General features: G+C 34.0%; 4 protein-coding genes across 5 annotated transcripts in view; 2 read left to right on the top strand and 2 right to left on the bottom strand.

Annotated features, from left to right (window-relative positions):
- Nucleotides 1–373: 373 nt before the first annotated feature.
- The window catches only part of LOC149734586 (uncharacterized), a 37,562-nt gene continuing 15,056 nt past the window's right edge, over nt 374–22,879 (top strand). Inside the window, exons 1-20 of one of the 2 annotated variants that reach the window (XM_089879630.1) lie at nt 374–607; nt 1,091–1,210; nt 2,238–2,327; nt 2,554–2,743; nt 3,112–3,315; nt 3,664–3,878; nt 4,505–4,708; nt 5,374–5,539; nt 5,904–6,177; nt 6,461–6,610; nt 7,166–7,337; nt 7,765–8,040; nt 8,366–8,514; nt 8,686–8,874; nt 9,495–9,598; nt 9,652–9,782; nt 9,911–10,043; nt 10,446–10,564; nt 10,952–11,167; nt 11,637–11,821. In XM_089879630.1, coding sequence (XP_089735756.1) covers nt 488–607; nt 1,091–1,210; nt 2,238–2,327; nt 2,554–2,743; nt 3,112–3,315; nt 3,664–3,878; nt 4,505–4,708; nt 5,374–5,539; nt 5,904–6,177; nt 6,461–6,610; nt 7,166–7,337; nt 7,765–8,040; nt 8,366–8,514; nt 8,686–8,874; nt 9,495–9,598; nt 9,652–9,782; nt 9,911–10,043; nt 10,446–10,564; nt 10,952–11,167; nt 11,637–11,821 — 3,407 coding nt within the window. In that variant the 5' untranslated portion in view covers nt 374–487. Of the gene's footprint in view, nt 608–1,090; nt 1,211–2,237; nt 2,328–2,553; nt 2,744–3,096; nt 3,316–3,663; nt 3,879–4,504; nt 4,709–5,373; nt 5,540–5,903; nt 6,178–6,460; nt 6,611–7,165; nt 7,338–7,764; nt 8,041–8,365; nt 8,515–8,685; nt 8,875–9,494; nt 9,599–9,651; nt 9,783–9,910; nt 10,044–10,445; nt 10,565–10,951; nt 11,168–11,636; nt 11,822–22,879 lie in introns of both variants that reach the window. The other variant, XM_089879629.1, reaches the window with a different exon arrangement.
- Nucleotides 13,341–15,085, bottom strand: LOC149734592 (uncharacterized). The gene is made up of 3 exons (XM_089879642.1): nt 14,188–15,085; nt 13,983–14,095; nt 13,341–13,901 (listed from the first exon to the last, which is right to left on the bottom strand). Exons 1-3 carry the CDS (start codon nt 14,765–14,767, stop codon nt 13,422–13,424), a joined length of 1,173 nt encoding a protein of 390 aa, XP_089735768.1. The 5' UTR covers nt 14,768–15,085; the 3' UTR covers nt 13,341–13,421.
- Nucleotides 16,595–18,031, top strand: LOC149734591 (uncharacterized). The gene is made up of 3 exons (XM_089879645.1): nt 16,595–17,208; nt 17,301–17,413; nt 17,496–18,031. Exons 1-3 carry the CDS (start codon nt 16,629–16,631, stop codon nt 17,967–17,969), a joined length of 1,167 nt encoding a protein of 388 aa, XP_089735771.1. The 5' UTR covers nt 16,595–16,628; the 3' UTR covers nt 17,970–18,031.
- On the bottom strand, nt 20,071–21,547 carry LOC149734590 (uncharacterized). The gene is made up of 3 exons (XM_089879646.1): nt 20,889–21,547; nt 20,684–20,796; nt 20,071–20,602 (listed from the first exon to the last, which is right to left on the bottom strand). Exons 1-3 carry the CDS (start codon nt 21,466–21,468, stop codon nt 20,132–20,134), a joined length of 1,164 nt encoding a protein of 387 aa, XP_089735772.1. The 5' UTR covers nt 21,469–21,547; the 3' UTR covers nt 20,071–20,131.

The following is a 22,879-nucleotide window of genomic DNA, read 5'->3' as shown; positions in this document are numbered from 1 at the left end:
TCGATTACGCGTGAACTTATAAATACACAGAACGAGACAACTAACCGCTCATAACAAGCAATATCGGTTGTTTATATCCCTATTAACAAACCATCTGGCGCCCCTTAATGCCGATACGTCTTGGTGGGGAAACCAGCAATAAAGAACATTGGTAAGCTTCAATGGAGTATAGGAAACGATATGCGAGGTGCTTGGAAGACATGCAGCATTCATTTACAAGTCAACTTCCCAATGCATTTCCTGTGCCCTGCTGTTCACTCTCCCATGAGAAATAATCCAAAAGAAAAATGTTGGCGCTGCGCTGCACAAGCGTATGTGATTTTAGGGTTAACTAAATCATTGTTTGTTTTTTAGTGAGAAAGCTCTACTAATGTTAATTTTATGTTTACAGTAAGAATAGACATTTGATTGCAGCACAGGATTTGATGCGTAGTTTGAGGGCGACGTTGTGTTGTTAATTACACAGTTAGGTCTTCATACCTTCGCAATGTTGTATTCCCATTGGTTGCTATTGATGTATTTGTTATACTCGTTTACTACATGCACGATGACAAAACGAGTGTTGGATCATCGTCGAGTTCACAATCAGCAACGTAGCCATGGCAGAGTAGGTGTATATACTTTACTACCTGCACTTATGAATGAATGTAACTTGCTTTTACCTCGCGTGGCCGGAAAACGATAGTCGTTAAACACAAGTGTTATGTTTCATGCACCTCGTGTCAGCTTATTATACATGTTACTTTGTAGGTTATTATTTCTTGGGACTTTTATTTTTGTCATGTTTGGCTTATAATTTAGACAGCCTATTAGTGATCACTGGATTGGAGTAATTGCCGCTAAGTATCTTTCCCAAGGATACATACGTCCACACACGGCCTGCCGTGGTCAACAGCAATGTTAGCAGCTGCAAGCCTTGAACCACAACCTCTGGACGTAACCTATTTATCCTTGCTTGTCGGGAAACTACAGTCGTTATAACACGGATCTTCTGAAAGTACACCATCATGTTTATGGCCATCGCATAAACTGATGTATAGTTTATAGTAAAATCTATTTTAGTCGAATAAATCAGTTATATTTATAACAGCACCACCACCGAAGAAAGACGTCCGCATCACCTGTCAGTAGATTAGATGAACTACTTCGTGGTCCTAATGTAAGTTACGTGCAACATCAAAGTTTGAATCCTAAACAACTAGAAACCCAGGTATTTTTAGTTTTGTTTATAATATTAAGCACCTCGGGCCGGCATTTTTTTAAAGAACAGACATTGAAAGGAATATTTTTCTATATCACGTGTAAAGTAATTGTTTTAACTAAGTTACTTAAACACACATGTTCACTAAGGTACAACCATCCATCCCGCAGGGGTATATACATATATATGTATTGTAGGGCGAGGAAAGATGGGACACCTTTTATTCTATTTTTTCGTCCTATTTGGCTGTAAACAAAGAAAATTCAAAGAATTATAAACCTGTATCCGCACGACTTCCATAGACCGTTGTTAATTGTTTAAAATACGATCAGGATATTTAGATATTATGTGTTAAAGGTGTCCCATCATAATTCATAGTACTGAAGCTTGCTGGAGTGAGATGAGACAAGTTTTCTTTTTTCTTGTTCCATTTGATATAGAAAAAAAAACATTCAAAGAAATATAAAACTATTTCCTCACGACTATGAAACAGCGTTGTTAATTGTTTAAAACACGATCAGGACATTTAGATCACGTGTTGGGCTGTCCCACCTTACCCCACAGTCCTGTACTTGTAGTTAGGATAACACTACTTTACTCGGCCACGACTCCGTTCGGAATATCTGACGCTCTTAAATTATTACATAAGAACATAATATAACATGATGATGATTTTTATTCATCTCGTGTAAAATAATATAGTAGGCTGGGGGAGACGGGACACCTTTAGCACGTAATACTCGAATATCCTGATCGTGTTTTAAGCAATTTACAACGGTCCATGTAAGTCGTGAGCATACGGTTTTATATTTCTTTGAATGTTCTTTGTTTACTACTAAATGGGAGAAGATAAAGGAATAAAAAGATGTCCCATCTTCCCCCACCCTACTATAAAATTATAATTCAAGCCAGTGATGATATTGTTTTCAAAAAATGCAAATCCGTTTATTCTCATGTACAAAACTATAATGCGCAATCGTGTTTTTAATGCTGAAGTACAAATACATTGTTTTTTTTACGTAACATTTTTTTAAAGAAAAGTTTGAAAAATGAGCTAAAAAAGTTGGAGAGGCGAACAAGATGGGTTCCACCTGTTCCTTGTCTTAACTGCAGATCAGGATACTCGGTGAGTAGTTTTTAAGATTTGTTTCATGTAAAGCGGCCGCTAAAATTAAGATAAGAAAACACATTTAATTCAACATAAAAGTTCAACTTAGGGAAATTCCCCTCACTGAAAGTTTGGGGAACTCTCTACACTGAGAGCTCATAAAAAATTAGGTACCGGAAGTTTCTTCACTAGCACCTTATATTTAGTAAGTATGCATTGCATAATATAACACGATTGCTGTTAGTTGTACAGTTCACCACGAAACTATGGACCAAACCAAGTGCTGTATCTGCAACGTCTTGTACAAAAACTGAACTCAGATGTCGGCAGGTTACATACGTCTGTAGATAGTTTAATAAGATGGAAGTCAAGTGCTGAGCATAATGTACAACGTTTGGAAGAGCAGATAGAGACAATGAATGAACAGTTATCAGGTAAAATTAGTTTCATAGTTGTATGTCTGGTCCAAATATTGTAAACACCCACCACACTAATACAGCTAGAGTAGCTTTGTAACCAGAGGATACTAGGTTCTATGCTTAATGTAGCTACTATACCAGATAAAAAATTGTACTCATAAAATTGTATTTTGATACTTAAGTTACAAAGCACAAAAATTAAATTGGTTTTTAAAGATTTATGTAATAAAATTCTTATCACATCAGTTATAAATCTCTATTACAGCTGCTCCATCGACTGCAATTTAAAAAAAGAACGTGGTATTTTTTTATAATAGATGCTATGAAATTTATTATCAGGATTTGGATTTTTAATAAACTATTCACAGATCATAATCACTCAGATAGAACAAACATTGGAAGTCAATCAACAGCAACAAATAACAATTTTGACCAATCAAGGCAAGTACAAGCTCTTCAAACCATGGTTATTGAGTTGCAAAGTTCTGTCAGGAGTCTACAACAACAACAACTACAACAGGCGCATATTCCAGATAGTGGTTCAAACACAAACCATGTTGTTGCAGTAAACAGCAATAATGATGAAGGTATAATGTAAATATATAATATGTTTTAACTTTTTATGTTTTTCACCAACTTTTGTTCGGCATCATATTGGTCAAAAATAACACATATAACCGTATTGTGTATACGGCACTGTAGCATAGTGGTAAGCGCGCCTGCCTGTAACCCAGAGGTTATGGGTTCAAGACTCGACGTTGCTACCATTGTGGGCATATGTGTTCTTGGGCAAGACACTTAATGGCAATTGCTCCAACCCAGTGGTCACTATGTATGAAACAGAACACCTGTGTTATGAGAATCATTGTTTCCTGGCCACTCGTGGATAAAGCAAGTTACATTCATTTACAATTTATTTTTGTTTATATATTTAGGCACACCTGCTTCAGTAGATACTGGTGTAAACGATTTACTCAACTTGCATGGGAGGCGTTTAAATTCTCATGATAATGTTTTACGCAAAACCTCAATTGACATTACAAGTCTTCAACATCATCTTGTCAGCATACTCAGCAAAAATTCGAAACAAGATCGTCAAATTTCTTTTCTTCGATCTGTCTGTTCTAACACTACAACATCTGTGGCTTCGGTAATTGTTTCATTAAAATCATTTTTTAAAAACATCTTTTTAAACCATATTGTTCAATTTATTGTAGATATAATAATGCTAACTTTCTTAAACATCTGAATTCTAAATTCTTGAACTACTTGGTAAAATCAGTTAATAAATGCGAAAATTAAAAAAAATATAATATTACTAGCTATGAACAAATGAACAATAATAAAAGCAGAAGTGGGCGTGTCTTATCGTTTACAGATCTCTGTCTTAATGTAAGTTTTGATTTGTTTAAATGTGAACAAACAACTAACCTTCATTATTTATAGTGGTCACTGATTGATTCTCCCATTGTAATTAATACAAAAAAATATGTGTAACATTGCGTTACCCTGTCACACAAGGACACAACATGTTTAAGTTAATGTTTATTTTAACGATGTATTTATGCATATTTACATTTATTTTCTTACAACTCAATCTAAATTTGTTTTTAACTGTAACCGTGTTTTAACAACTGTTGTTTTGTCGCTATATGCTGTTTTTTCGTTTAAAATAGTTTTAAATCTTCGCTACCATAATTTGAAGAGACAAATAAATTTATTATTTTTTTTATAATTATTGCTTAATTATATTTATTATTGTATTGCCTAACATAGATACCACACATGATTGCAACTGAGAATGATGGTGGAATAGGACCTGGTCAAAGCAGGTCAATTGAAAATTTACGAAGATCATATCAAACTCAAGAACGTGAAATTAATTTGCTGAAACGCAAAGTTTCTGAATCACAATCTTGTTGTAGAGACGTGGTAACTTTATCTCGGCGACTGGATAGCACCGTTGCACATGTAGAAGAGGTGAGATTACCATATTTGCCGCTTTGTTATCTATAGTATTAACTTTAATCAGTGTTGGTTATACATTACAGTCATTAGGATGCATGTCTTATTATCAAGGTACCAGGTTTAAATCCCAATGCTGCTACCATTGAGGCCTTTTTTTTGAGTGAGGCGCTCTGTTTATTTGCTTTAACCCAATGGGAAATAATACGTTGTCTAACTGCTGATTAGAAATATAGTGTTTGAACTGCCACCCTTGTTACAAGATTAAGTAAGGCCTAATTAATTAATGACTGCTAAAATAAGTATTAAAACTTTGATGCATTCAAATCAATTCTTTACACATACTTTTGTTTTTTTAAAGGATTCACTTGATAATAATTAAACATAAATGACTTGTTTGTCTGCTAGGTGTAGCGGCCACACTTATTTTTTTCCAAATAAATGTAAATATGTTTTTAACTGAAAATGTCTTTTAATGAATATTTTTTTTGTTCACTATATCCTGTCTTTTAGTTTAAAGTATTTTTAAATTTTCTCTACATAACAACAATACTTTGCGAAAAAGACAAATAAAGTTATTATATTATTATATTAGTATTACATCATTATAAGTAATTATCGCTAAAATAAGTATTAACTATTCAAATCAATTTTTAACCCTTTTATACATTTTATACCAGGCTCGAATAAGAGCAGATGAAAGCATGGCTGTCATTGTATTACAAGATCACAAAGTAAATGAAGTGGTTGGGAAACTTGATAGACAACGAGTTGTTATTCAGCGTCTTCAAGAATCTGTTCGCAACCAACAGCATTCATTGTCTGTTATGAATAGAAACATTAGAGGTGGGTTTGTCTTGTGTAGCTATAGTTATAAATACATTTTTTCTTTAACAAGGCAGTTTATCATTTTTTGTAAAATTCTATTTTATTTTGTGTAAATAATATATTAGGGTTGCATTGTCAAAATTATTTTATGATGGCAATCAAGACTAGATTTATAATGGGGAAATGTAAGATGAATTATGGAAATGTAAGTTATACTACATTAAAAAGCAATTAAATTCATTGAGATCTGTACTTAAACAGTCTGGCAACTGCTGGATTACATTAACCATTAAATATATATATTGTGTCTTTGGGATAATATTCTAATGGGCTCTGTCTAAATTTCAGATTTAATGGGAGATACATTTTCTTATATTTTTAGATTCACTGAATCGTCGAACTCAGCGAATAAACGAGACTTTGTTTGCAAACATAACTGCTTTCATGACATCATTTGAAAATCAAGTTCACAACAGATGGTCCGCCATGTCTACTCAGTTGGAACGTAACAACAATACTTTGCAAACTGTTGGACAATATCTTGATCAAGTGAGTCAACAGACGAGTGAAAATAGTCAGTACATTGAAGAGTTGGAGACAAAGTTACTGGAGCATGTTAACCAAGCTGGAAACAATATGACTCTTGTTGCACAAAGGTAATTTCCGACAAATGTTAAATTTTGGTTTGTTGGTTTTTATTTGTACAAAAGATAAAAGATGTATAAAATGTTGCTGTTAAACATAAATCTATTAAAGCTCTTCCAAAAAACTTATTTTCTTGAAGCCAGAAAGTTGGAAAAATAAAATTTGTTCTGTGTAACTAATTTATATGTTTTTTCGTTTTGTTATTCCTAATGCATATCTTTGATATATTAAACAATGCATATAAAAGCTTTTCACTGTGAAGTTATTTTTACAATAAACAGATTCTTTTTTAAGATTAAATATGAATGAACGAACTTTAATTGGTATGATGTCACGCTTGGATGAGATTGGAAATCTTGCCAAAGTGCAACGAAAAGCTGTGGAAATTAGAATAAAAAATGCTGAAACAAAAATTCTTTTACTTGAAGATAATTTAACACATTTGTAAGTATCTGCTGTATGTTACAATTTTGTTTTATTATTAGATACAGCTCTTCTGTTAAAAATGTCATGGACCTGATGTTTTTGCCACAAGAGCATCGAGTTTTATTATTTAAATTTTTACTGACTACAAATACAATGTATGTAAACATATGTTTTAGTAATTATTCCAGTGTGCCTTTTCTTACATCAATTTATAATCTCACATGATTCTAGTACAAAGTTCTGATTTAAAACCGAATGAACTTGTTTGTCTGCTAGGACCTTGCTTATTTTCTTTCAATTAAATGTAAATATAACTGTTGTTTCGTCGTTATATCCTGTTTTTATTTGTTTAAAATATTTATAAATCTTCGCTACCATAGTCGATGGAACAAAAATTATATCGCGTTGGGGCTTTGTTTTCAACCACATTATAACAGTCATTAGGGTAAAAGACAAAACTGTTTTAGTTTGATAAAGGAGTTACCTAATGAATAATACTCTAAAGTTGGTTTCCTTACATTGATACATACAAAGTTTATTTTGGTATTTTTCTTCACCTTACATTTATTTCAGGGGCGATTCACCCGATTTATCTTCTTCAGTAGAAGAGTCGGTTGTGTTTTTAAACAGCTCCTTTCATCGTCTTCGTTCTGCTCTTCACCGTTTATCCAACAGAGTGGATGGAGTTAACACAGCTGTTCATAAACATAGTGCAACAGATAGGAGGACCAAGAATCGATTTTCGGTATTTTTTATTTTATTCAAATATAAATTCAGTTTTCTTTTATGAATTTTACCAAGAGTCACATACCACCGACATACAGGGTGCAGAGTTTGAAATATTTATATTTAAATTGTTCTTTTCAAGCAACTATAAGTGTTATCACCGAATTTAACTCTTGGATAATTATCAACCACACATAAAAATATTCCCGCAAAAGTATTCACCCACAAAGTAACCTACACTGTAACTCATAAGCTGGCATAAGGTGTATGAAACAGAACACCCTTCTTTAGCGACTGTCGTTTTCCGGCCACACGAGGGTAAAGTGAGTTACATTTATTCCTTAGATGCTAGTATAAATGTTTAAATGCCTAAATGTGTATTATAGTAATGTTTATTGATGTAAAGATTTTGGTTTTAATTTAATTTCTTTTCGTTTTTCATGCAGAGAATTCATTCATTAATAAAAGAACAAAATGAAAGATCAAACAACGAGTCCATGTTGTTGCGTCGAATGATAAACAGTGATGCTGACTCACTACGACACACTGTGGCTTTACGGTTATCTTTATTATCAAGTCGTATAAGCAATATCACGTCCTCTGTTACTGACATTGCTAGCCAACGTGACACTTTGTACGATCACATCATGAGTGTTGAGCAATCTCTTAATCTTTCATTAGACAGACTTCAAAGAGACACAGATCATATTCAAGTTAACCTGGTAAGTGAATCTATGGAAAAAGTTGTATATTATATTATGTATTATTGTTAAAACTCTGTATAGATTCTTTTGTTGTTACTACCTGGCATATTATTCTCAGAACTTATCTTTTGAAAAATAAGTAAAATCTTACACAATATATTTTGCCAAACATATATGTGTAAAACAATAGTTCCTTGATTAAGGCGGAAAAAAAATTCATTTTGGTGGATAAACTGTTTAAGTAATTTAAGTTGTCAAAAAATCATTAATGTAGCTTGAATGGTCAAATATTTTTTGTTTTTATTTGTTTTGTTTTTTTTCTTTTTGTTTTATTTGTTTATAGGACCTCAACCATGAAAGAATGAAAACAAATGATTCTGATCTAAGAAGAAAAATTTACCTTTTAAATGAAACAATGAATGAGCTTGTTGCTCAAAGTCAAAATGGACTCCATGAAAATTTAATGGAAATAACAAATATTTTAAACACAAGGTTCAAACATTAATATATTTATTACTTAAGTTATATTTTTTTAATAACATAATGTTTGAAGATTAATTTATTATTTTTGTTAAGCGGTCATAAGAAAGTGTTGATAAAATGCAAATTTCCCCAAAATAAACAGCGTTGTTTTAATACTAAATATAAATAGTTTATACACAGGGTAACATCAGTACATCGCAATTTTACGAATCTAAGTTCTAATCTGGAAGCTGTTCAGCGAAGTTTGGGAGATGCCGAGACAAATATAAATAATGTCACGAATCATTATCATGACATGACAAATCATATGAACATTGTGAAAGGCAATGTTGAAGAACTAATGACATCACAACATGATCTGCAAACCAGGTTTTTATCACTTTTTTTATTCAAATATTGATGTCATTCTAAGGAAGAACGTGCAGCTGATTGTGTTTGTTAAAATAGCTTTATCTGTTACGTTAATAAACTTTAAACTACAGAGTTTTAAACTTGTAAAATATTTAGCATGTTAAAAACCACCCTTGATATTAAGAAAAATCCACCAACTAGAACAATAACTTAATTTTAATATCCTGACAATTAAAATTAATTATTAGCTGTTTAAAATAAGAAGGAGGGGAAAGGGAGGTTTAGAAATATTGTCTTAAAATGTTCAAATTTGGTCAATTTAATTCTATGCAAGGCCTTGGAATACCTGGCTTTTAATTTTTATGGAACAATAAAAGTGGGATCACTTAAACAGAATATCAACTTCTGGAACCTTTTTTAAGCGCCTAAGTCTTTATATTGTACAACTGTGTTTAAAAACCATTGTGTTTACTATGCAAAAATCTGGACACCAAAACAGTAAATAAATTAATTCATCTATGCCCCCAAAATTTGCATTTCCAAAGTTATTAAATTTGTTGCAAATTAGATTTAAACTATCTGGCTGAATTTTATCCTATTTGGTATTACACAGTTGAATAAGCCAACACTAATTTTAGATTACGCACTGTGGATCAAACAGTACATAATCAAATGATTAACATTTCTTTGAATCAAGAAAACATCAATCTAAACAAACAACTTGCTTTAAATCTTCACTCAGGTAAACTTGAACATATTTTAATGTGTATGGTGAAATAAAATAATCTGTTTTAGTTTGTCAAGAAGAACGAAATGCAACAAGACAGTTTGAAAAGTCTGTTCAAGAACAATTTAAACAGATTGGTGAAAATGTTGCTAGAAATCAACTGACCATTAATTCAAGGTTAACAACTGTATCGAATAAGGTAAAGTATAGAATGTAAAATAAATACAATTTATTTAACGTTTTTAAGCATGCTAATGGACTGTCCAAGTTGGCAGTCATCTGGAAAAACAGTTAGCGAAAGGACTGCTAAATTACCACATGTTTTAGGTGGTTGAAGTTAAAACTTCTCTACATGATGTCACTTCTCTGCATAACACACGTTTGATGTCACTTGAATCATTAAATGGAAGTTGGATTCCATTATTTGGAAACTGCAACAATAATCTTGCTTTAGTCAGAGGTAGCCCATTTGTTTTATGTTTTGTAAATTACTGTAGGTAGTAGAGTTAACTCTTAACTGTAAAATGTCAGCATAAGGTCGCACATGCTGATAATATTAGTTATATATAATACGGCACCGTGGCAAAGTGGTTAGTGCGCCTGCCTCCAACCTAAAGGTAATGGGTTCAAGGCTGGTTACTGCTACCATTGTGATGGTATGTGTCTTTGGGCAGGACACTTAACGGCGATTGCTCAACCTACAAAGTAACATACATGGTAACTCGTAAGCAAGGTTAAAGCAAGTTTCATTCATTTATTCATATTTGGTATACTCTAGTTTCAAGCAATGAGTTCAAACAGATGTGCTATTAGATATTTCACATGTTCATTAGCTTGTTAGTATACAGTAATTGTATTGCAGATGATATTAGAGCATTACAAAGAACAGATGGAAATTTTCAAGTATCTTTGGAGTTACATGAGCGAGCTTTAATAGAACACAGAAGACTACATACCAATCTAAGTGCTATATCTGAAGATGTAAGTAATATGCAATGTGTTTTACTTGTCTTAGTATTGTCTATTAAATTGTACCAAATAACAATACTGATTTTTTTATTATTCAAAATAATTTATACATTTTCAATGAAACTTATTTTTTTTTGAGTTTTTTGAGTTATTTCAGAATATGTAATTTGTTTGTAGTGGATTAAGCAGCATTTGGGTGAGAACATACTTGTAAAATATAAAGCAATGCTGTTAATGAATTGTTTTGTCTAGGTTAGCAGTGTAATGAACTATATTTATTTTATCTTTGCGATACTTTATTAATCAAACTCGATTTTGTATGTTGTGGATTAACTAGCTTAAAGTAAAAAAGTAAAATACATGTGATATTTTAAATTTTTCATGAATTGCTTCGTCTAGGTTAGCAGTGTAATAAATGAACATGAGGTTGCACTTCATTCTGTAAAAGGAGTCGTGTTGCAATTGAATGAAACTCTTGTGGAAGGTGAAGAACGGATAGGGGAAGAAATTGAAGCTCAATTGAAGCGCCACATGAGGGAAGTAGTGGGTTTGCGTGGAATCATGCGGAACTTTACATCTATTGTACAAACTATGATAAGCAATCGACTTGATCAAGTAATTCATGTTTAATATAATATATTTTAAGTATTTCTGTTTGTATATTAATAATTTAGTCCTTATAAATCTTATCCAGTGCTATAGTTTTCTTACAATATCTTACATGTTGGCTAACCATATAGCACAGTTACTGCCAAATCACAGTGATGAGTTTTTCCGTAATTAGATAGATATTACTTAGTTCGAAAAAAAACCTACTTAAGTCATTTTAGGTTTAACAGTAGTTGCTCCAACCTTTGGTGACTAACCAGTCATCCAGAAAGAAAGAAAAACATCCACTGACATACTCTACATGGTACCTCTTAATCAGGCACTAGCTGTATGCAATCGCTGTACAATATGACATGTTTATGTTAAGTTTCCTCTGCATTGAATAAATAAATGATGATTAACAATTTTATTGTTGAAAACCACTGCTTTAGTTGCACGTTTTTAAAAATTCAGCCAAAATGTTATCTAATTACAGGAAATATCAATTGCATCAGTACGAATGCATCAGCGTGGTCTTGTTGAGACTGTGGACAGCCACACTGCGTCTTTGGATCGACTCAATCACGATAATATTCAGATTAAATCTGAAATTGCTGGTGTTGGTGCAGACACTGAAAACAATTTAAGAAAAATTACGAATCTGATAAGGATTTCTGACAGGTAAGTGATAGTTTTGGTCAGGACTGGAATAAAACATGTGCTTGGCCTTCCTGTCTGTCGATATTTTTAAACACCAAAGTCTTAAAAATGTAACTGACATTTCGTAGTATTTTAACGAATAAGCATGAATGAACAATGCTGGTTTATCCTTCCATGGCGGCACAACGATAACAGTTATAACAAAAGTGCTCTATTTTTACTATAACTATTAAGTGTATATGCGTCTGATGACCATATTAATAAAAAAGTACAATTGTAACCCAGGAATGACTGTCCATAAAATCACACGATTGTATCAAAATCCCAATCCTTTTTGTCTTGAGCTTTATAAGCTTCTTTGATAAAATTTAAATCTAAATATTTTCTTGGGAAACAATTTTTATCGAAACTACAAACTGTAACATGACAGTGGCATCATAGCTATTTTAATATTCACAATCATGTTTGAATAATAATACGTGTTGTTTGCGTGGGGTAGGCCTGGTCTGGTCTGGGTGATGTTTCGCCACTTTTATGATAGTAAAAAAGCAGCCATGCAGATAGTCTAAAGATTATATATTTGTTTACGTTAGGTAGATTCAGAAGTTAAATTAGTAAAGTGGAGTTAGTCTAAAGAAAGAAATCAAAAAACAACTATAGAACGTTTAAAGTCTTTAAGAGACTACATTTTATCAGACTACCAGTTGTTTGCGCAAATAGGCTCCGCGACTTGGGTCAGCTTACTACTTTTACTAATTTTGTTGCACGACACAGAAAAGATTGGCAAAACACAAGGCATATACACAAAGGTAACGAAGAACACTTTGGCACCATATGCTGATTGACTGTACTAAACGAATGTCACAATAGCGTGGACTATTATGTTGTCTAATTCCTATGTTTTTTAAACGGTTTTATATTAGAGGAGAACCACGTGATTGTCACACGTCGTAACGGCAATCTAGCCAGTAAAAAAAACGACGTTTCGCCCACAGTCCTTTACGGCCGCGTGAAAAAATAATTCGTCCCATCAGTGGTAGCGAACTTCCATACTGCACCGACGACCTAGTTCTCTTGTGGTACCGATATGAATGTAACTTACTTTATCCTCGCTAGGCGACAAACAACAGTTGTTATAACACGGATGTTCTGCACATACACCTCATGCCGGCTTCCAAGTTACCACGAATGTAACTTTGTTGATTGTTGATTATGTATGACTGACAATTTGGACAACCTATTAGTGGGGTGGATCAATTGCCAATAAGTGTCTTGCCCCAAAGGACACATGTGATCACAACGGTAGCAGCGACGAGCCTTAATCCATCACCTATGGATTACAGGCATGTGTGCTAACCAACTGCGCCACGGCGCCAGAGAATACGTTGCAGTCAGAAAGTCATTTGGATTTTCCACGTTCAGGGATATATGCACTATAGCTAAGCGCATTCTTAATTGGCTAAATTGCTAAATAGGTTGTTGCGGTTTTAAATTTGACTTTACCATTTCGCGGCAAGTTGTTGTAGGTGTGTGTTCAGGTACATTTTGTTAAGCCATTTCAAAAAGTTTATATTTTACAAAAACAATATGACAGGAAAAACAGTCTGATATCATATAACAATCAAGCAACGAAGTGAGCTGTACAGTGAGCAGGGACATCGAAATATGCGGGCATCAGTGATTTAGGTAAAGAGTTGGAGTTTTGAGGAAATTGATATTCGTTGTAACAATCTTCGGTTGAAGCTGTGTTCAAGTTTAATTGAGGTAGAGATGATGTCATATCTTGTCCGTGGTTTATAAAATGTTCTGTGGATTTAGCTTGCTTCTCAATAGGGGGAAACTTTTGTTTTAAACTTTCTGAAGCATCATAAGTGGCTAAAGGTGCATGAATCGGCGATGACGTAAATCGTGGAGGTAAATATGTTTGAACGAAATTATTTTCAATGGAGTTTTGTTCTCGAGCTACATCTTCTACTGAACCACACGAGCTTGTGGGAGAATGAATGGAACCTTTGTCGATTACGTCACCATTGGATTGATGCATACGTATGTGCTTACGTAGTGAACTGGGATGAGTGTAGCTTCGGTCGCAACCTTCGTACTGTAAAGTAAACATTTCGTTAGATCATCACGACTTACAAGAAGTCAGAAAATATTCGTTACTTGTTGCTCGTCAACTTACCTTACACGCATAAAGTTTTTCAGTGTTGTGCATATAACTATGCTTCTTACGATCGGAACTGTTTGCAAACCGTCTTTCACATCCGGGAAATTTACAAGGAAAGGGTCGTTCACCTGTACAAATTTGAATATTGGATTATTTACATCTTAATTTATTGTTATATATTATAAATTCAAATTATTAATTAAAAGTTCATGGTGCTTACCTGTGTGGGTTCTTTGATGGATTTTTAAATTCTCGCTTCTTCCAAACGTTTTTCCACAATCAGGAAAAGGGCAAACAAATGGTTTCTCCCCAGTATGAACTCGAATATGATTCACCAATTTGTACTTTGCTTTGAAACCTTTGCGTTTTCTTGAACAATCTTCCCAGTAGCAGGTGTGGTCGGTTTGATCCATACCACCCACGTGATCCCGTGTCACGTGGTTTACCAACTCGTGCATATCGTGAAATATGACGTCACACGAGCGACCGCCATTCTTAACATTTCTCCACTTGCAAGCAATCGGATTCGTGAGAGTCGAATGCGTCGGATATTGCACTGGATGAAAATTTTCTCTACTGTTGAAGTTGTGCATTCCTTGAAGGTGAGACTCCAAGGATTGAGCAAAATGAGGAATCATCCCATATCCTGGGTAATATGACGCACTTGGATGATTAGCCATCGAGTAAGACTTGGAATCAATGGGTTGTTGGTGTCCTTGAAGAAACGATGCGTGAGCTGTTAGACTTGCTCTTGGATCATATGCTGCATAGGGACGATCAACCATTACATTAGAATACATATTGTAAGATGGAGATGTTCTCTGGTATGCTGACTGCCGTAAACTAATGACATCACGCTGATTGACCTTGGTATTTGTACCTGTCGCGTGCTACGCCTTCCTTTCGTAACACAATGACTTAATTATCTTCTTTATCTTTATTTATTTGACTTCCGATCGCCCGTCGCTTTCCCATGCGCACGTGGTTCGATCCCCCCACCTCCGATATTTGCCTCGCGAAGGTAATTATCGTGTCGATCGCGCGTCTCACGCTACTTTTGGCACGCTTTCGCTCGTGCCTGTCGACGCAAGGTTTACGTATGGCACTTTCTCTACGTGATGTCAACAACAAGTCAACAAATTTACTCATCGTAGAGAATAATTGCAAAAGTAAAAAATGTTTTTCGTTCGTTCGAAAATAATACAACACATTGTAGGGTGGGGGAGGTTAGACCCTTTTGATTCTATCCCCATTGGTAACAAGCAAAGTACATTCAAACAATTATCAACCGTCTTCTCACGACTTTGATAGACCTATGTTAATTTTTTTATACATGGTTAGAATATTGGGATATTATGTGCTAAAGGGGTCCTGTCTCCCCCCACCCTACTATATAAAATTTCAAGCAAGATTGAAGTTAAGTATTTACGCAATATTGTGTCCCAAGCGTTGCTTGAAAATTCATGGAATTTAAATTTCAGAAACTCATTGCGTAATTAACCAAGTAGAATTACGATAATTACACGTATTGTTAAACTTCCTCTATAAAAACCCGTCATCATGACGTCATCACTCGACGACTAGTTCGACGTCAAAACGATTTAGTCGAATAAAAAAATAATCCGTATCTGGAATACTCGATTTTCTGTTCAATTTTTATTATGTTCTTGTTTGCAAAGTAAGTTTGATAGGTAATTTTTGATCAGCAAATTTAATAAAAACAAGAAAACTGCGCTCTAATAAATAATATTATAACTTGATTCTAAAACAAGATACGTAATTGCACATTGTAAAACACTATAATCAAATATTAAACTGCAAACTTGGTCATTGTATAAGTTATAGCATTACAATTTATGTTCCATTTATTTGGGTTGAATCGTTTGTGTCATTTCCGTTCACTAAACTATAATCCTTTATAATCTTTACACACGCTACAATGACTCGAGACAAACCGATTTATAAACAATGATGACGTAACAATTAACAAGGGTCTGGAATGTTGAATTCGCAATAACTTGCTGTTATCGAGTTTATTATAAGATTATTTTTGAAATTTAAAAGGTTTAGTATTAAGTCAGGACTCAGGAGTATGAAAATGATAACTGACAGATAATAATAATTTTTATCAGGTCGGTAAGCTAGCATTACTATATTGGAAAAAACCTAAAGGGAATAAACAAGTAAAACACGCAAATTTTTTATTAAAATAATTGGGAATCGGTAATTTAAAAATTACTGTTAATTATGATCTGGTAATAACTTTCAAAATATTAATAGACGTTTTCTATGTATCTTACTTGTGTAAATATTTTTTACAACGTGTAAATTTGTTGTTGACATCACGTAGAGAAAGTGCCATACGTAAACCTTGCGTCGACAGGCACGAGCGAAAGCGTGCCAAAAGTAGCGTGAGACGCGCGATCGACACGATAATTACCTTCGCGAGGCAAATATCGGAGGTGGGGGGATCGTACCACGTGCGCATGGGAAAGCGACGGGCGATCGGAAGTCAAATAAATAAAGATAAAGAAGATAATTAAGTCATTGTGTTACGAAAGGAAGGCGTAGCACGCGACAGGTACAAATAGCAAGGTCAATCAGCGTGATGTCATTAGTTTACGGCAGTCAGCATACCAGAGAACATTTCCATCTTACAATATGTATTCTAATGTAATGGTTGATCGTCCCTATGCAGCATATGATCCAAGAGAAAGTCTAACAGCTCACGCATCGTTTCTTCAAGGACACCAACAACCAATTGATTCCAAGTCTTACTCGATGGCTAATCATCCAAGTGCGTCATATTACCCAGGATATGAGATGATTCCTCATTTTGCTCAATCCTTGGAGTCTCACCTTCAAGGAATGCATAATTCCAACAGTAGAGAGAATTTTCATCCAGTGCAATATCCGACGCACTCGACTCTCACCAATCCGATTGCTTGCAAGTGGAGAAATATGAAGAATGGCGGTCGTTCGTGTGACGTCATATTTCACGACATGCACGAGTTGGTAAACCACGTGACACGGGATCACGTGGGTGGTATGGATCAAACCGACCACACTTGCTACTGGGAAGATTGTTCAAGAAAACGCAAAGGTTTTAAAGCGAAGTACAAATTGGTGAATCATATTCGAGTTCATACTGGGGAGAAACCATTTGTTTGCCCTTTTCCTGATTGTGGAAAAACGTTTGGAAGAAGCGAGAATTTAAAGATCCATCACAGAACACACACAGGTAAGCACCATGAACTTTTAATTAATAATTTGAATGTATAACATATGACAATCGATTAAGGTGTAAATATTCTAACGTTCAAATTTGTACAGGTGAACGACCTTTTCCTTGCAAATTTCCCGGATGTGAAAGACGGTTTGCAAACAGTTCCGATCGTAAGAAGCATAGTTACATGCACAACACTGAAAAACTTTATGCGTGTAAGGTAAGTTGACAAGCATCAAGTTACGAATATTTTTTTTATTTCTTGTAAGTCGTGATGATCTAACGCAATGCTTACTTTACAGTACGAAGGTTGCGACCGAAGCTACACTCATCCAAGTTCACTACGTAAGCACATACGTATGCACGAATCCAAAGGTGACGTAATCGACAACGGTTCCATTCATTCTCCCACGAGCTCGTGTGGTTCAGTAGATGATGTAGCTCGAGAACAAAACTCCGTTGAAAATAATTCTGTTCAAGCATATTTACCTCCACGATTTACGTCATCACCGATTCATGCACCTTTAGCCATGTATGATGCTTCAGAAAGTTTGAAACAAAAGTTTCCACTTGTTGAGAAGCAAGCTAAATTTACAGAACATTTTATAAATCACGGACAAGATATGACATTATCTCTACCTCAAAAAAATTTGAACATAGCTTTAAATAAAGATTGTTACAACGATTATTTTTTACCCCAATACTCGCTTTCTAATTCAATTAAACCTGCTTATCTAGATGGTCCTTCCTATTTACCTTCTCGTGTGGTCGCTTAAATGTTCCGTTCTCGCATATGCCTTTATTGTAACCTAATAAATATATCGCATATATCCAATAACCTACGAATATTCATTTGTTCAGATATTCCCATAATGCAGTTGAGACAAAATTCAGCCAGTTGTATTACCAACTTAAACATTTACAACAATAATTCTAATGGTTTGTGAGTGAGAACAGTATTTCCAAGAAGCAGTATTATCACGACCTTATAAAACGCCCGTCAAAGCTGATTACTGTTTTTAAATATTAAAAAAATATGTAAAATAGAAACAGTATACTTTGAACAGGTAAAAAAATGCGAAATAGTAAGGTGCAATTTTTTAATGCTCGCTAAATCATAGTAAAGCCAATGATTTTTTTTAGTTTGCGTGTGCGAACGATTAAACTAGTTTCATACCTTCATATAACAACCTTGAATATTTCGTACAGTTTGATTTTGTCCTATAAAACTAGTTTTAGTTTTGTAAAAAAACACTGAGATATAAGTATAAAGAAAACAGGCAGGGGCAATATGACTCTAATTGGGAAATAAAAACAACAAAAAATATCAGTTTAACGGTATATATATGAAGTTTACATGGCAAAGAAACTAGCACAGCCTGTTAAACTCGGTAGGTTAACTACAAGTTGCAGAATACTGCTAATGTAAATCTATTTCAATTTAGAGTTCTATCTTCCCCCACATTGTAGTTTTGTATGTTTTCATTGCCAAACTTTGAAAGATTTGCTTTTAATCAAGTAATTTATACCTCAGGGGGTCTTCAACTATAAGATATTGATATAATAAAAAGATAATATTTTGAAAATATGTTCGAAATTTGGTCATTTGCACTTGGTGATAATTTATAAGAAGGGGCTTGTGCCAAAAACAGAGTAGTAATACCCAATTTGTAGCAAAAATAAAAACTTTATCAATACTTATAGTCAATTTTCGGTTAATTCAAGTTCATATACATTTGTAGGATACAATATTTATCCATTGATGTTCGAACATTACCCATTGTCGTTCTAACAATATCAATTGTTATGCAATAATATAATGTATAGGTAACACGTTAAAAACTATAGCAGTAGGGCAAGAAAAAATATGTTTAGACTTAATTTTCAAATCGTACAGTATTATTTCGTGTTATTTATGTATATTCCTATTTATAAATACACTTAATAATCAAAATTAACAATGATTTCAAACTGTCCCATCTTATCCTGTGTGTTTTCGAATTTGTAAAATTTCACTTGTTGTGCGGATAGTTAAATAACTCCTCGTGTGTTTTATTATATTTTATTAAATTGGTGTCAATTAATAAAGTAATGATAGTACTAATTCGTGGTATTAACCAAAAACCGTCATCTATTTTGATTTTGGAAATATTTGGCAAAATGTGCTTAAGTGTCCTATCTTCTCCCATATACTATAACTATAACGATAGTGTTTTAACATGTTTATTAGTCGCTAACTTGAAAAAATGTTGTCAGGCTAATTAACTTGAAAATGTATTTTCCAATATATATTAAAGTATTTAATCTTTTAAGTCAAAACGAAGATTTGTTGAGACCTATAAACATATTACAAAAAGTGTGCAAATTTCATGTTATTTTGAAATATTTTAAAACTAACATGTCAACGAATAATTTAAAAGTAGCAGCCAACCTATTCCTGGCAATTATGTTCCAAAGAAACTCAAAGTCTTTCATGTATTTACAATTCTTGGCTGTCTTTAAATGCTTGACTAGCATTATTTTTAAGATATCGCTGTGAAATTATATATATCGTCTTACACAGACTAAAGAGCGAGTCGTTAACACTTATACACCTTTGAATCTATGAAGGTAAATTCCTCCGTTCAAATATTTGCTTTACTACCTAATTCGCAATAGGAGTTTATATAAGCGATTAAACAAAAGTGTTAACGTATGCTAGTGCAACACTCTGCTTTGTACTTAAGAAGTAGGTATAAAAATTACCATTCATTAGCGCTGTGCTTTTTTTTCTTTGCTGCACCGAATTAAGTCAATACTTTTTTTCGTCGAAAACCGATTACAATAACAATTATTTTGTTTTTCCTTAAAAGCACGCCGAGTATAAAATACTGTAACTGTTTCATAGATATACTGTATTTTGTTATAAGGTAACGCATATAACAAACAAATAAAGATTTTACGCGACAAAATGCGTGGGTAATTGAAACGACACAGGAGAAAAGAAAGATTTATAAGTTTCATTAGATATTTGAGGTGTATAGTAATTGTTGTAACAATCTTCGGTTGAAGCTGTGTTCAAGTTTAATTGAGGTATTGATGATGTCATACCTTGTCCGTGGTTTATAAAATCTTCTGTGAATTTAGCTTGCTTCTCAATAGGGGGAAACTTTTGTTTTAAACTTTCTGAAGCATCATACGTGGCTAAAGGTGCATGAATCGGCGATGACGTAAATCGTGGAGGTAAATATGTTTGAACGGAATTATTTTTAACGGAGTTTTGTTCTCGAGCTACATCTTCTACTGAACCACACGAACTCGTGGGAGAATAAATGGAACTGTTGTCGATTACGTCACCATTGGATTCGTGCATACGTATGTGCTTACGTAGTGAACTGGGATGAGTGTAGCTTCGGTCGCAACCTTCGTACTGTAAAGTAAACATTACGTTAGTTCATCACGGCGTACAAGAAGTCAGAAAATATTCGTTACTTGTTGCTCGTCAACTTACCTTACACGCATAAAGTTTTTCAGTGTTGTGCATATAACTATGCTTCTTACGATCGGAACTGTTTGCAAACCGTCTTTCACATCCGGGAAATTTACAAGGAAAGGGTCGTTCACCTGTACCAATTTGAACGTTAGAATATTTACACCTTAATCGATTGTCATATGTTATAAATTCAAATTATTAATTAAAAGTCCATGGTGCTTACCTGTGTGGGTTCTTTGATGGATTTTTAAATTCTCGCTTCTTCCAAACGTTTTTCCACAATCAGGAAAAGGGCAAACAAATGGTTTCTCCCCAGTATGAACTCGAATATGATTCACCAATTTGTACTTCGCTTTGAAACCTTTGCGTTTTCTTGAACAATCTTCCCAGTAGCAAGTGTGGTCGGTTTGATCCATACCACCCACGTGATCCCGTGTCACGTGGTTTACCAACTCGTGCATATCGTGAAATATGACGTCACACGAGCGACCGCCATTCTTCATATTTCTCCACTTGCAAGCAATCGGATTGGCGAGAGTCGAATGCGTCGGATATTGCACTGGATGAAAATTCTCTCTACTGTTGGAATTGTGCATTCCTTGAAGGTGAGACTCCAAGGATTGAGCAAAATGAGGAATCATCTCATATCCTGGGTAATATGACGCACTTGGATGATTAGCCATCGAGTAAGACTTGGAATCAATGGGTTGTTGGTGTCCTTGAAGAAACGATGCGTGAGCTGTTAGACTTGCTCTTGGATCATATGCTGCATAGGGACGATCAACCATTACATTAGAATACATATTGTTGATATAGATGTTATCTGGTATGCTGACTGCCGTAAACTAATGACATCACGCTGATTGACCTTGGTATTTGTACCTGTCGCGTGCTACGCCTTCCTTTCGTAACACAATGACTTAATTATTCTCTTTATCTTTATTTATTTGACTTCCGATCGCCCGTCGCTTTCCCATGCGCACGTGGTTCGATCCCCCCACCTCCGATATTTGCCTCGCGAAGGTAATTATCATGTCAATCGCGCGTCTCACGCTACTTTTGGCACGCTTTCGCTCGTGCCTGTCGACGCAAGGTTTACGTATGGCACTTTCTCTACGTGATGTCAACAACAAATTTACACATTGTAAAAAATATTTACACAAGTAAAACACAATCAATTCGTTTTTCGAAAATAATACAACATATAGTAGAGTTGGGAAAATTGACATCTTTCATTCTACTTTCTCTTCCTTTTATGTAGTTAAGAATATTCGAAGAATTATAAACCGTTGTTAATTGTTCAAAACACGATTAGGACATTTAAATATTATGTGCTAAAAGTGTCCTGTCTTCCCTTACCTTACTTTATTAAATTTTACGATTGAAGTAGCATTTACGCAATCTTGTGTTTTAAGCGTTGCTTGAAAATTCACGGAATTTGGTTTTCGGAAACTCATTGGGTAATTAACCTAGTATAATTACGATAATTACATGTATTGTTAAACTTCCTCTATGAAAACCCTGCATGACGTCATCACTCGACGACTAGTCTGACGTCAAAACGATTTTGTCCAACAAAAAATAACCTTAAACTGGAATACTCGATTTTCTGTTTATTAAATTATCAAAGAAATTTTATTATGGTTTTGTCCGCAGTTTATTAGGTCAGTTTCAAAGAAACAAATTTAACAAAACAAGAAAGCTTGCCTTTAATAAATGAGCACGTACTATTATAACATGTTTTCAAAACAAGATACGCAATTGCACATTATAAAACGTCAGAATCAAATGTTTAACTGTAAACTTGGTCATTTTTAACCCAAACTAATTACAACTTATGAAATATTTATTTGGGTTAAATGGTTTGTGTCATTTCCGTTCACTAAATGATATTTAAATTATAATCCTCTATAATCTTCACACACGCTACAATGGCTCGAGACAAACTGAATTATAAACAATGATGACGTAACAATCAACCAAGGGTCTAAACTGACTTGTGTTATCTAGGTTGTTATAAAATTATTGTATAATTTTAAAAATTTTAAAATCATGCATCAACCGGAATATAAAAATGATAATCTGATAAACTATAATTTTAACACCATCGGTATGCTAATAAAACATAAAAAACGCCGCCAAATACATGCAATATTTTTTATTAAACAAAATAATTAAAAGTCGAATACGTACAAATTATTAACACATATAATT

Source organism: Ciona robusta, chromosome 6, assembly GCF_009617815.1.
Source record: "Ciona robusta chromosome 6, ASM961781v2".
In the NCBI taxonomy this organism is placed as follows: domain Eukaryota; kingdom Metazoa; phylum Chordata; class Ascidiacea; order Phlebobranchia; family Cionidae; genus Ciona; species Ciona robusta.
This window is presented reverse-complemented; position numbering and strand designations above follow the sequence as displayed.